We start from the raw sequence: 13,850 nt of genomic DNA on the forward strand, positions 1-13,850 counted from the left end.
TTAAGCAGCTGTTACGTCTGGGGGAGGGGCCAACACATCCTAATTAGTGATCAGTCGTTAGTGATCAGGTCGTAGGTCAGGGCCCATGAGGCTAACAGGTACAGGTTGCAGTGGGGTTGAATCTAGCACCTCTGGGCCGGGAGCAGAACCTCCTCGGCACTATGTGGCTATGCCCCGCTTTACTGACATCCATTACATCTGCTGGTGAAAAGAAAGGGTGTGTTTGTGGTGATAGAGTGAGAGAAGATGAGTCCAAACCAACCGTTGACGAGCCATTCACAGAGCTCGTTGTTGAAGCCGCACTCAGGGTTATCAGAGGGCGTCGTACCTCCGGGCCACACCACATGGTCGTACTGGTCCGTGGGTCTGAAGTCAAAACCATTTGAAATCCATTACAGCACTACTAAATGCATGCACAGGAGATGTCTACATCTTCTACTACTACTACTACTACTACTACTACTACTACTACTAGGGAAGTGGTGTAGAGGAATGTATTACTGTATAGCTTTGGTGATGCTGTCATAATTGAGGACGGGCACAAACAGAGAGCTGTCGTCAGTGTGCTGTAGATCGTATATAGAATAGTCCAAGTTCCTCTCTCCCTGCTCGTCAAAGTGGACTAGTCCAGATGCTCCTGCAATAACCATGATCCACAAATCAATGATGTTGAGAGGAATATTTGAATAATTGGATCTCTATATCAAAAGAAACACAGCAAGCTGTGTTGACGATGCTGTGATGAACGCTTGAGGTCACCATAGAATCGGATGCCGTTTTTATTCTTCAATCTCTTGAGAAGCTGTCGCCCGTCGTGAGGGTTCTCCCCGTCCCTGAGGACCTCTTTGAGGCCCAGGGCGTAGAGGAGAACAGCGTCGTGCAGGTAGGCGGCGTACGGACTGACCTGTGTGACCGTAGACATTGAGTAACCACACAGCAGAAGATACAGAGGTGTACAGCTGTGCTGAGGGCCTACATCTCTCTCCGAGCTCAGGTTGCTGAGGAACGGAGGCTCCTTCAGCCGCCGATGGACCCGCTGAAAGAAGTCGTGGTACTCGTGGCCGCTGTACGACTTCTGGCCGATGACGAAGGTCATGCTGAAGGCCCTGATGGCCGCCTGGCTGCTCTGGCTGCCCAGAGCCACGCTCCAGATGTTGTCCTGCAGGGCGCAGATTAAACACAGTACAATATTCACAACCATGCCACGGAGATACAGGACCAACATCCGAATGGATAACCTGCAGCCTTCGATAGTCTCACTCACCACACTGCCACTGACCTCAAAGTGCTGAAGCAGGAAGAACACATACTCCCCGTTCATCAGGCCCTGCTGGCCCGCCTCCAGCAGGATGGAGAGCGAGTCCTGGCTGTTGGCCAGCACCACGATCACTGACCAGGAGCACACGCTCATCAGGGCGCGCAAAACCACCCTCCTGATCTAGGCTAAACCTCTTGTTTCTCAATTGATTCACAATGATCGACAACAAATATGACTAAACTACGCACATTCACTTGTTTCCGTCGAGCTACTACACTTGTTAATACTTTCTTCCATGTCTATTTATATCTATCTATAATACCTATAGTGAACAGGCTTACCCCTGGCGGCGCTGGAGACCAGCTGGACGTTCCTGCGGACCAGTAGGGGCTGTGTGCTGTCGAACTTGAGGCAGGCGGTGAGCGTGAAGCCCGCCCTCAGGGGGTCCTCCACCGTCTTCCACAGGGCGTCCACGCGGTCCCAGGTGTTGGACTCCAGCCCCCCCCCGATCATGGCCACGTGTTTCCAGCCGAAGAAGTGCAGGGTCTTCACCAGCACCTCGGCGCTCCGTTTTAGAGGAGGGATGATCTTGATGTAGGAGTCGTAGATCTGGCTGTCGTCCATCTTGGACGTCTGGCCCACGTAGCCGAACATGGGGATGTTCCAGGTGGAGGCGATGAGGCCGGTGACCTGCCCATCAGGGGGAACAGCACGAAGGACAGAGGGGAAAGATGTGGAAGATGGAAGATGTGGATGTACGTGATGGATTACCAAACCGCTACTATCGGGACTGAACCACGCTGGGATGCAGGAGATTAGCTCACCGGCTAGCAACATACTAAAGCACCCTTGGTCCAGTATCAAATGTTTTAATAACTGAATATCCTGGCTCTATGTACCTTCGTTAAACCCAGACGTATATCTATGATTACTTATTCGCAGCTTTGGAAATGGCTTCCACTGCTATGTGGATGACATCCAACTCTTTATTCCTCTAGAATCAAAGGACTCGGTCCAGATCCAGAAGGTTGAGTCCTGTCTGGCTGCAGTGAAGAGTTGGATTCTACAGAACTTCCTGCAGCTTAATACTGGGAAGACAAACTTTATACTTATCGGCTCAAAATGGGACCAGTGAATATTTGAGACAGTCTCACTGCATTTGAATGGCTCGGCCATCCCACAAAGTACATCTGTCAGAAATCTTGGTCCCCTCTTTGACCCTTTGCTGAGCTTTGACCAATACGTTAGAAATATAACTAGAATTGCATTTTTCCATCTGAGAAATATTGAAAAAATCGGATCAATGTTATCTGCAGCAGATGTAGAGACACTGATTCACGCATTTATATCATCAAGTCTGGATTATTGCAATTCATTGTTCTCGGGTCTACCTAACTCTACCACGAGAAGTCTACAGCTTGTACAGAATGCTGCAGCTAGACTACTGACTAGAACGAGAAAGTTTGATCATAATAGCCCTATTCTCGCCCCTCTGCACTGGCTACCAATAACTGGCAGGGTGGACATTAAGGGGCTACTGCTAACCTATAAAGCCTTGCATGGACTCGCTCCATCCTACCTGAAGGACCTCATCATTCCTTAAATCCTTCACGGCCCCTCCGGTCTTCGGGAGCTGGCCTTCAGGGAAGCAGACTTGGTCGACCTTTTCAAAGCAAAGCTAAAAACGCACCTCTACAGCCTTACGTTTGGAACATAGGGGTGCGAAAACGATACAGATGCGATGTGAAGACCGATGCGTGTTTGCACGTGCTTTTGTTTATGCAGTCACTACATTAGTAGCAGTATATATTTCCACTATGAACTTTTCCCTTCTAATTCACTATTCTGTCTGTTCTAGCGAGTTGCGGTGACTGCGACTGGATGCCTGGACTCTCCTCATGGTTAACCGGTCAGCACCTGATCGGACCCTATCACGTGACCTCCCATCACCTGATCAGACCCTATGACGTGACCTCCCATCACCTGATCAGACCCTATCACGTGACCTCCCATCACCTGATCAGGTCACATGACATGCAGAGCACTGACCTCTGCGGCCTCGGGGCAGGCGGGGCCGAACAGCGCTGTGACGTTCTGCCGCCACACCTGGTGGATGAACCCCGACAGGGAGGCCTTGGGGTCGCAGTCCGAGTCGCTGACCACCAGGTCCAGGCTGTAGTTCCCCAGGAACGAGGGGTTGGCGTTCACCTTCTCCACCGCCATCTGTAGCGCCGCGCCCAGACGCAGCGCGCTGAACGGGAACGACACGTTCCAGGGCGCCTGGAACCCGATGAGCAGCCGGCGGGAACCGCTCCCGCTCCCAGAGCCGCTCCCGCTCCCAGAGCCGCTCCCGCTCCCAGAGCCGCTCCTGCCCCCAGAGCCGCTCCCGTTCCCAGAGACGATGGCGGCCCCAGAGCCGATGGCGTTCCCAGGGCTGCTCCCGCTGCAGAGCGGGAGCGCGGCGGCGGCGGTGGCGGCGGCGGCGGCCAGGGCGAGGAGCAGCAGGCTGAGCGTGTGACGGACGCAGCGCCGGGGTCTGGAAGGACCCAGCCAGCCGGAGCCCCACACCACCATGATCCACTGAGGCTGGTCTGGTCCGCTCTCTCCCCTCGCTCTGCTTAAATACCCATTCCCTGGGTGAGGCACCATCTTCCCAGAGTGTTAAGGTCGAGGGAATAGGGGAATAGGAGGAGAGGTGGGCAGGTTCAGCCAGGCTCAGCAGTTATCCTGGACTCTCCAGGATGTTCACCGAGAGCATGCTTCTCATACAAGACACACTTTGGGTTCATTTGTTCATTTTTTGTTCTCAATAGGTCCAAATAAGTTCCTGATCATATAGAACATCTATATTCCTAAACAAATATGATGTTTTCTGTATTATGATAGAATGAGGCAAAAGTCAAAGTGTGAATATCCTCTAACTTTTGGATTCAATCGCAAATCATTTGGAGTGATTGGGATTAAAAGTGCTAAAGCCAACACAGAGCAGCCCTCAGCTAGCCTGGGCAGGTAGCAGGCAGGTGCTGTGTGTTGTGCTGTCACACCTGTGAGTAGTTGAATGTGCTAACGACGCGGTGGCCGCTGGGACATTAAAGGTGTTTCTAGGCTAAGCTCCTTGTCCTCTGCCCCCGGGGGCTCCTGTTAATCTGTTAGCAACCTGTGCTAATCTCAGCAGGTAATGTTGCTTTCCCTGCATGTTGAAGCACGATCTCTCATGTTGAAGGAACATCATTTTGAGTCATTTCTGTATCTTTTGTGGTGTCCTTCAAAACAACAACTTTGATTTTAGCTAAATGCTAAAGATCAAGTTAACAAGGTTACTTGTCCAGTCCGATATATATTTCTGAAACTACACAATGGAGGACAATTGTTTAAATGGATAAAATATTAAGAACTATGTACTCATATCTATCTAGTACTTATTACTAGTACTATGATCCTACTTCTGTTTGTCTCAATTAGCCTTTCCTGCAAGCTTACTTTTAAGTTAGTCTCAGTGGAGAGAAATGGGGGAAAGGTTAGATGTTGATGACAGCATGCCTTACACTTGATGAGTTCACACTACACACCTTCACGTTTTCTTAAAACTACGCCAGTAGATATGGCTGTAATGAAGCTGCTCTAATCTGTCCTGATTCTATTATGGAGGAAGGAGCAAGCGTTCCCTTGCACAATATGCACACTTTTATTCTTTGACGGCTGATTTGATTCGGTGCTGTGGTATTATCAGTGGAAGTGATGGCAGCAAGGGTTCAAAGGTTGACAGCAGCGTTTTTATGAGTTCCGCATTGTTTGCATCAGAACAGAAACAAGGGCTCTCCTACACAACACTGTCGTCTGTCACTTTCTCCAGAGAGCAGCTAGACGGCCGAGGAGCAGCGAACAGGCCTTCCATTCAGCGCTCACAGGGGTAGGTACAGCGCTGCGTGCGTGGATGGGCTGATGTTGTGTCCAGCCAACACAGTTCTTCTGTCGTGTTTTGTATTTTAATGCCATCTGCCTCAAACTGAACGACCAGTGAACGACCGTAAGCAACCGAAAAGTATTTCAGTATTGAATTGTATAATCTGTTACTCTAAACTATGATGATTTTTCTCTCTTCTATGCTTTCAAAATTTCTCTCTAGTTATCACAAACATTGTTAGTGATAACATCGTGGAACTTGACATTGTTATATATATTGTGAGTGTACATGACCAGGTTTTTTACTTTGAACTAGGCATGGCTTTGAACTAGGTCTGGCAAAACTGATAAAGCCCATTTCTATATCATGAGTCAGTGGTCATTCATCTAAAGATGGACAAAGGAAAACTATTTATCTGCCTTATCTTTATTAATTTAGACAATCACCCCTGTCCTCATCAAACTGTGCATATCCATAGCTTACAGGCAACGCTTGGCTAACGAATACAAAGAGGATACAAAGCAATGTGTTGAGACAATTTAGAAAAGGCTGCACAACCTTTTAGAGTTTCTCTGTTGCGTCACAGTGGACCAAGATGGAAGCAGGTTTGACTAGCAGCATCTACCTCAACCAAGTAAGGTGAACCATCTTGACCTGTTATCAGGGTAGAGTACCATCTTGTAGCGTATGTTACACAACCCACGTTGACTTTGACCTCTGAGTAATCAATGAGTAAGGTGAGATATGAAAATAGCCCTGATTGATTACTACACTTGATAGTAGGTGTGCTGCTCCGAGGGCAGACGTTGATGGGCCGTTTGTTTTCTATAAAGACCTCCCCGCCTACAGACCCCCCATCATGGAGGTCCTGCTCCAGGCTCTCTTCAGCCCGCTGCCCACCACGGCCATCGTCTCGCTGTTCGCCCTGGCTGCTGCCACCCTGTTCTACCTCAGCACCCGGCCCGCGCCGCTCCGCCCCCCCGTGGACCTCAAGTGTCAGACGCTGGGGATCGAGGTGAGACGCCCCCGACTGAGACCTTCTCCCGTGTCCTGCACTCATGTTTTCCCCAAGCTTGCCCCGGTGGCTCACTGAAATACCCTCTTCCACAATATCGCTACCCAACGCTTAATAACTTTAGAATCCAATGTCCAAATGCTGTGAATCTTTATTCCTTATGTGGATCACGGCCTCTGGTTCATCCATGTTTAACCCCGGTAGTGAACTCGCCACATGCGCCTGTCGGACCCATTTTCCCTTCACCCTGCGGTGCGATGCTACATGTCCTCCCTTGCCCTGTGTACCCTTTCCTGTGTCCCCATGTCGTCTCCATGGCGGCAGCACGTGTTGTGGTGTCTGACTGACGTCCCTAAAGCGTGGTGCTGGAGGTGTGATCTGGAGATGCTGATGTGTGTCTTATGGTAGGGCGGGGCGCGGAAGAGTGCTCTGCTGGAGGACAACAACAACCTGATGTCGTACTACTACGAGGACGGCCGGACCATGTACCAGTTGTTCCAGAGGGGGATGAAGGTCTCAGGTGATGGCTACTATCTATGGTTTCCCCTTTCTACGAACCCCTCCCTTTGATCATGTGCTCCAGTCCCTGTCCAAAGGGAGCCCCTTTTGAGGGCTGGTTCATGTAAAATACATTTGACTAGACACTAGAAAGTGAGATTAAGGGGCCGCGGCCCCGTGCCCGAGCTCATTTGCATACTAAAGTCTATAACGTTTGGCTAGTGTGACCAGGCCATCCGTATTCCAGCACGGAACAGCCCCTTGGCCGCGGCACACTTGGGAGAGGTGTGCCGTGGCCAAAGTCCAGATTCTAATGAGATGACACACACACACACGAGCGGACACGCAACGTGAGCTGGAATACGTAGTCCTTGCGCGACCCTTCTTTCTTTATAGGTCCATGCCCTTCTTCCCCACAACAATCATTTTAAACAATGGCGGCAAGCGGTTCACGAGTGGGTTTCCGGTGGTGCGATAGTGAAGTCGAGGGTTTACTTGAAATGTGGGCCGACGACAGCATTCACGTGGTTGTTCTCCATTGTTGTTATGGCGGCGAGGACGCTTGGTGATGACGTATTTAACGTATTACGACGTGATGACGTATGTATGAAGGAGCAATCGTGCCCAGGTCATGGCCTTTGGGAGCAGTGTGACCACGGGCCAGCGGGGGGAGGTGGGAGGGGGGGAATCGTGCTGAATCTTCCTGCAGCACGGAACAGGCAAACTTGCCTAGTGTGAGTGCGCCCTAAGATATGATGTGAATGGTAGACGGATTCAGTGTTAAAGCGCCCGTTGTCATTAACTCTTGTCTTGTTTCTAGACAATGGACCATGCCTGGGATACAGAAAACCAGGAAGGCCGTACCAGTGGCTGAAATACAAGCAGGTGTGTGTATGGACAGGGCCTATCAAATGCGCGTCATGGGACAGGGGGGACTGTAGAACTGCGTATTCAAACTAAACATTGCGTCCTGTTTCCTCCCCTGCAGGTGTCTGCTCGGGCTGAGCACCTGGGCTCAGGCCTCCTCCACCTGGGCCTCAAACCCAATCCAGACACCTTCATCGGTATCTTTGCTCAGAATAGACCGGAGGTATGTTCATTTAGAATAGCAGGTGTACCATGACATCCCAATGAAAAAGCTACAAAAGCCTCTAAGGTGGAGGCACTCGTCGTCGAGATTTGTACGATGGGGTCGGTGCCTTGTTCGCAGTATACATCTCCGATTGAGAAACTGGGGGGTGTCATGTCCATGACTGAAGCCCGTGTCTTGCCCCGTGTGTGTTTGACAGTGGATAATAGGGGAGCTGGCCTGCTACACCTACTCCATGGTAGCTGTCCCTCTGTACGACACCCTGGGTCCCGAGGCTCTCACCTTCATCATCGACCGAGGTAATTGGATCTGAGATCAACTTAACGGCCCAATGCTGTTGATTACAAGGCAGAAAGCCAACCGTCCCCTGGGTGCCTAGTCTTCTCTAATATTTACCTGGCTGCATTTATACATGTATTGTTTTGCACATCATGAATGTTCGCCATGATTTTGCCCCATCTAAAGTATTATTTATCATGGATAATGCACGAGGTCAGCTGCTATGCCTGTCCTGTGTTTTTTAATTTTAATTTTAAACCCACTGTGTGCAAAAGCCAGGACTTCAGCGTACACATTGACATTGTTTAACCTCAGCCTTTTTCTCAGCCCGCAAATGACACCATTTATCTTTTGCATCATTCCAGCGGACATCTCGACAGTCCTCTGTGACAAGCAGAACAAGGCCGAGTCTCTGCTGCAGAACCGGGAGAAGGGGCAGACGCCAGTGCTCAAGACCATCGTCATCATGGACCCCTTCGACGCGGAGCTGGTGACACGGGGGGCTCAGTGTGGGCTAGAGGTGTTGTCCCTGGCGGACGTGGAGGTAGGGGAAGTGCGCCACACGCTGGCTGCTGTAAGGATGGCGTCTTCGCTGTGCTCAGATTGACATTTGAGAAATCAAAGTGGCTAGATGCACCTCAAAGTTTCTTTGTTTTACAGGAACGGGGCAAAAACAATCTCCAAAAGCCAATTGTAAGTAATAACAGAACGTAAAGTTCTTGTGTGTAACATTTGCACCCAGTGTTCATTGGCAGAGTGTCAGCAGAGATCAAAATGTTTTGATTTTCTGTTCCGCATCAAAGCCTCCAAAACCGGAGGACCTCGCCATCATCTGCTTCACCAGCGGCACTACTGGTAAACATTCTACTCCTTTATTTGTTGGCCTAAGGTTTGTCTCACAGTGTGTATGTTTAATGCATCTCATTCCTCTCAGGAAGCCCTAAGGGTGCAATGCTGACCCATGAAAACGTCGTTTCTGATGCAGCGGCTGTGGTCAAAAGCTTTGAGGTAATGGCTTTGTGGTTAGAGCTGCGTTTTTTTCCCTCTTGCGTGACTGTTTGTCTAATGAGTTATTTTATTTCAGGCAACAATTGTGCCCTGTACCAAGGACGTCAGTATTTCGTTCTTGCCTCTGGCTCACATGTTTGAGAGAGTTGTTCAGGTAGGTGGCGTCAGAACCTTTCCTTCAGTCCCCTATCCCGCTGATGGTTCCTTGCTACATCAGAGTGTTAACTGGTTATCCAGTCGTCTCGTATACACAGAGCTTGATTGATTAACCTGCGGTTCTTTCAGATGGTTCTGTATGGTGCTGGGGGCAGGGTGGGCTTCTTCCAGGGAGACATCCGACTGCTGCCTGACGACCTGAAGAACCTCCAGCCCACCATCTTCCCGGTGGTTCCTAGACTGCTCAACCGTGTTTACGATAAAGTGAGTTCTTAACAACGCTAAGAGGTCCACTGTTTAGGCTGTGCTTAAGGAGGGCTGTAGATGCAGCGTTCTAACTCTCAAAGGGGACCCTGTGTCTCCTGTAGGTCCAGAGTTCAGCCAACACCACCTTTAAGAAGTGGCTGCTGAACTTTGCTGTGGAGAGGAAGTATGCTGAGGTGAAGGAGGGCATCATCAGAAAGAACAGCATCTGGGATCGGCTCCTCTTCCACAAAGTGCAGGTGCTTCCCCTTCCTGGTTCTGAGTGAATGTCCTTAACGTGTGACGCCCTTAAGTCGTCCTGGTAACGGTGTGCACTGAGCCGCCATCTTGGGTTATTGAGTGCATCTGTTTCATAACGCTGTGTTCAGGAGTCTCTCGGGGGCCGGGTGCGGGTCTTGGTGACGGGGGCGGCTCCCATTTCCCCAGCAGTTCTCACCTTCCTGAGGGCAGCTCTCGGTTGCCAGGTATTGAAACCCTCCTTCTCTGGGCAGGCATTGTCCTCTGTAAACCTGTCGACTATGCTGATGGATTGAATGTAGAATAATTTCTTCTTAAAATGATTTTGCTGTTGAATAGCTTTCAAAACGGTGTAAAATGTCCCCTGGATTGAATGCGTTCAGCTGTGTTTGGATACTGATCAAAGCTGTTGTGTGTGTGGCGTGCCTTCAGATCTTTGAAGGGTACGGCCAGACCGAGTGCACTGCAGGCTGCACCTTCACCATGTCGGGCGACGCCAACTCTGGTGTGTAGCATCTTATTTAGCAAGGCTCTTGGTATCCCTTCACTGATGGCTCTCGCCTGCTATCACTGAATGCATAACTCGTCCAGGTCAATGATCAATTGTTGGTATGTGATCAATAACATGTTTATATCACGTTCTGTAGTAACCTAAAGCGTTGGTGTTCCACAGGGCATGTTGGCGTCCCGGTGCCTTGTAACATAGTCAAGTTGGAGGATGTTGAAGAAATGAACTATTTCGCCTCCAACGGTGAAGGAGAGGTAAGCCACTGTAGCTGTAGTATTCCACATCATGATTTCTAGATTAGAAGCTCATTTGTAATCGAGACATATTAAACACTAAAATGGGTTATTTACGTGAACTTAATTAACCTCTTAGGTTTTCCTTGTCCCTTAGGTTTGCATCAAGGGTAAAAACGTGTTCAAAGGGTACCTGAAGGATCCGGAGAAAACAGCAGAGGCCTTGGATGGCGACGGCTGGCTTCACACAGGGGACATTGGAAAATGGATGCCTGTAAGAGGAAACGGCGAACAACACGACAAACATCATGTTTACTCCAACAAACATCATGTTTACTCCAACCATTGACTTGGGATTTAACTTTCAGACATAGGTTGTGAAGGGGTCACAGTACAAACCTAATCTTTGTTATTCATGCGCTAGAAGCATGAACAAAGGAGGGGATACTTAACAAACTGGATCAATATTTTTGTAGATCATGCTGACTATGGTGCTTATTGTCAGAATAATAATGTTTTCTTCCGTTAGAGTGGAGTCCTGAAGATTATTGATCGAAAGAAGAACATCTTCAAGTTGTCCCAGGGCGAGTATATTGCACCGGAGAAGATTGAGAACGTCTACATACGCAGTGAAACGGTGGCGCAGGTGTTTGTGCATGGCGACAGTCTACAGGTAACGCTCGCGTCCAACCGTCAGCCGGTGCATTCACATCACAGCGCCGGCCTGTCGCTAACCCTCCCCGCGTGTCCCCAGTCCTGCCTCATAGCGATCGTGATCCCCGATGCAGAGACCCTGCCCGGCTTTGCCAAGAAGCACGGCCTCTCCGGCTCCGTGGAGGACCTCTGCCAGAGAACGGTAGCGTGTGGGCCCCTCCTCTTCAGCTGCTCTTTGAACACGTTTCACTTTTCGACACATCCTCACTGCAAACTGCACACTTTTGACCCTTGGTGACCATGAAGCAGTCATAATCTTATCTGTACATCATCTTCAGATTAAAGCCAGGGCCCAAAGTCCATTTGGAAATGGATTTTATTTTTAAATTGATCTTGGTCCAACATGAGTAGCGGTGATGAACGTGAGCTCTGAGTCTGACCGCTGACTGACCCTCTGCAGGAGATGAAGAAGGCCATCCTGGCCGACCTGACCAGGCTGGGCAAGGAGGCGGGACTCAAGTCCTTTGAACAGGTGATGGCTCTTCTCCATGTACACAAACTCCAGATGAGAGGTTTCCTGTATTCATCCGATTTCTCACGTGGGGAACGGATCGTACCACAAAGCTGAAACTACTTTCAGTACTTTTCATTTCACTTTCAGAGTGAACCCAATGCTTGGTTAATTCTAACCTTTTGGTAGGCTACAGGTTGGAACAATGTGTAAATAAAATACTTTAGAAATCGAGAAAGATTCTGTAGTAGGTAGTTGAGGGTTCGTTCAGTAGGAAACTATTCAATTCAGGGTCACTATGAAATGAGGCGACAACTTCACTTAAATCGACAGTTCTATTTCTATTTTCTATTTATTATACAGGAAAGTATTAAAAGTACCAAAGTTACAGTTTAAAACGGGCCTGTCTCAGTTAAATAGCTGATTTCCAGCAGTTCATGGTAAACAACACGCTCTTCACGATACATTGCGACCTGCTAATCCCCCGACGCCCCTCCGTCGTGCAGGTGAAGGACGTGCACCTCCACCCAGAGCTGTTCTCCATCGAGAACGGCCTGCTGACGCCCACCCTGAAGGCCAAGCGCGCGGAGCTGAAGACGCTGTTCCAGCCGCAGATCGAGAGCCTCTATGCCAACATGCAGTGACCGGACCTGACGCAACCATTCCTTCCCTGTTCAATTCATTAAAACATTTAGCGAGAGCTCGTCTGTGTTTCCGTTGTCTTATCAGGAGGTTCCTGAAGACTTTGACCAAGGTCATTCTTTGTAATATTAAATTACCCATTGTGCGCCGAGGTAGAGTAGTTTGTTCTTAACCAGGTAGAGGAGTCTGTCCTAAGACCTGTCCGAAGTCTGTCCTAAGAGCTTCAGATAAGTGGTGACTATCATGCTGATTTGCAGATTCATGGCAAATTGCATTTTATTCCTTGTGGAAATCATAAATATAGGCAGCAAAGGGATTCCGAGAGAACATTCCTATGACGACAGTGCCCCCTTGTGGTATAACGGAGTATGACCTCACCTCATGATGACTGGGGGGGGGGGGGAGGAATCACAGAGGCGTCGATTATCTGCATCCATCTGCGGGATTACAACTCTATTTAATTGAATCATTAAGCGTTACCAGCATCTCAGTTTAAAATGAATACATGTTGGCAGCATTGATGACTTCGACGCGTAGAGAATAAAAAGATGTGCAATGGCGCCCCCTGGTGGCGGGAGGCGGTCCAGCCCGGACCGTGTAGTACCTGGGGTGGACGGGAAAACCCACTCGCCTCCTTGACGCGGCTGGAAGCTTTCCGTGTAAAACAAGTGGAACAATTCCCAACACGTATCTGCTGGTTGGCTTCTAAACTCAAACGGAATGAATTGATTCACAACTTTTGAGAACTTGTAAGACTTTGGAGAAGCGTCGAGTTCAACATGTCTTCTTCCGCTACAGGTGACGAGCCTGCAGAGCAGGTAAGCCTCCCTGTCCTCAACTTCTTTCTACGCTGTTGGGTTCAGGAATCTTTTAGTTCAACGCTTATTGCTCACTTCAATGAATTAACTGGCAACGGGGGCGTGTGAATCCTGTCTTTAGACGTGATATCCGCGGGGCGCTGCGGGTTTTGCATGTTAAACGTTGCGTTAAAATGAGGATTAACTGAAGCCAAGTTCATGTAAACATCTAAAGAACAAGTGACATTATCAGTTCTGCTGAAGGTCTGCCTGGCATCGCAGGTGTGTTGTCTGTGTCCTGCTGTGCGTTAAAACGGAGCTTTATCGTGAACCAACCCAGCCTACTTGTATAGAACAGTTGGGAATGTCTTGTATTATGAAAACACGGCCTACTTATAAAGAACCGGTACACTGCAAACTCAGCCTACTTGTATAGAACAGGTATACTGCAAACACGGCCTAATTATAATGAACAGGTATACTGCAAACACAGCCTACTTGTATAGAACAGGTATACTGCAAACACCTACTGAACTTCAGAACATACCAACTGTAGAACATACCAACTCAACTGTAAAGTCATATCGTTGTGTCACAGTTCCCACAATCCCAAACATGCACTAATTCCAGTGAGGAGGAAACAAGTTGGAAACCTGTCTACTTGCCTCTTCAAAATAAAGCACTCATTTAACACAAGTTGATTGTCATTATACAGGTTAAAAGTGTCAAAAGCAGTGGACCCATGACTCTCTCTCTCTGGGTTGGTTGCTGTCTGCCGGCCTGCTAGGCTTCACTA

The 13,850-nt window shown here is 49.1% G+C and overlaps 2 protein-coding genes across 9 annotated transcripts in view; one reads left to right on the top strand and one right to left on the bottom strand.

Annotated features, from left to right (window-relative positions):
• gucy2g (guanylate cyclase 2g) overlaps positions 1–4,327 on the bottom strand; it is a 16,651-nt gene extending 12,324 nt beyond the window's left edge. For 2 of the 5 annotated variants that reach the window (XM_060037711.1, XM_060037709.1), the window contains exons 1-7: positions 3,308–4,327; positions 1,600–1,948; positions 1,280–1,389; positions 977–1,159; positions 760–904; positions 502–637; positions 263–366 (exon numbers count right to left, since the gene is read on the bottom strand). In XM_060037711.1, coding sequence (XP_059893694.1) covers positions 263–366; positions 502–637; positions 760–904; positions 977–1,159; positions 1,280–1,389; positions 1,600–1,948; positions 3,308–3,907 — 1,627 coding nt within the window. In that variant the 5' untranslated portion in view covers positions 3,908–4,327. Of the gene's footprint in view, positions 1–262; positions 367–501; positions 638–759; positions 905–976; positions 1,160–1,264; positions 1,390–1,599; positions 2,240–3,307 lie in introns of those variants that run through there. The other 3 variants (XM_060037710.1, XM_060037708.1, XM_060037712.1) reach the window with 2 other exon arrangements.
• On the top strand, positions 4,325–12,315 carry acsl5 (acyl-CoA synthetase long chain family member 5). 4 transcript variants are annotated; one of them, XM_060037727.1, is made up of 22 exons: positions 4,325–4,433; positions 5,112–5,168; positions 5,996–6,177; positions 6,586–6,697; positions 7,496–7,560; positions 7,664–7,765; positions 7,965–8,064; positions 8,410–8,588; positions 8,705–8,737; positions 8,848–8,899; positions 8,979–9,052; positions 9,129–9,206; positions 9,338–9,472; positions 9,577–9,711; positions 9,841–9,936; positions 10,142–10,214; positions 10,383–10,471; positions 10,608–10,724; positions 10,980–11,123; positions 11,205–11,306; positions 11,565–11,636; positions 12,122–12,315. In XM_060037727.1, the coding sequence occupies exons 3-22, from the start codon at positions 6,022–6,024 to the stop codon at positions 12,257–12,259; spliced, it is 2,052 nt and encodes a 683-aa protein (XP_059893710.1). In that variant the 5' UTR covers positions 4,325–4,433; positions 5,112–5,168; positions 5,996–6,021; the 3' UTR covers positions 12,260–12,315. The 4 variants fall into 4 exon arrangements, with proteins under 4 accessions (XP_059893710.1, XP_059893711.1, XP_059893709.1 ...); XM_060037728.1 differs by having other exon boundaries at positions 6,012–6,177; XM_060037726.1 differs by lacking the exon at positions 4,325–4,433 and having other exon boundaries at positions 5,030–5,168; positions 6,012–6,177.
• Positions 12,316–13,850: the final 1,535 nt, after the last annotated feature.

Source organism: Gadus macrocephalus, chromosome 18, assembly GCF_031168955.1.
Source record: "Gadus macrocephalus chromosome 18, ASM3116895v1".
NCBI lineage: Eukaryota > Metazoa > Chordata > Actinopteri > Gadiformes > Gadidae > Gadus > Gadus macrocephalus.

Bases quoted from the DNA above. Each gene is read 5' to 3' on its own strand.
- acsl5 (XM_060037726.1), top strand. From the start codon at position 5,035: ATGAGTTCCGCATTGTTTGCATCAGAACAGAAACAAGGGCTCTCCTAC. The intron at 9,207-9,337 runs GTAGGTGGCGTC...CGGTTCTTTCAG, and splicing joins TGTTTGAGAGAGTTGTTCAG to ATGGTTCTGTATGGTGCTGG. The intron at 9,473-9,576 runs GTGAGTTCTTAA...TGTCTCCTGTAG, and splicing joins TCAACCGTGTTTACGATAAA to GTCCAGAGTTCAGCCAACAC.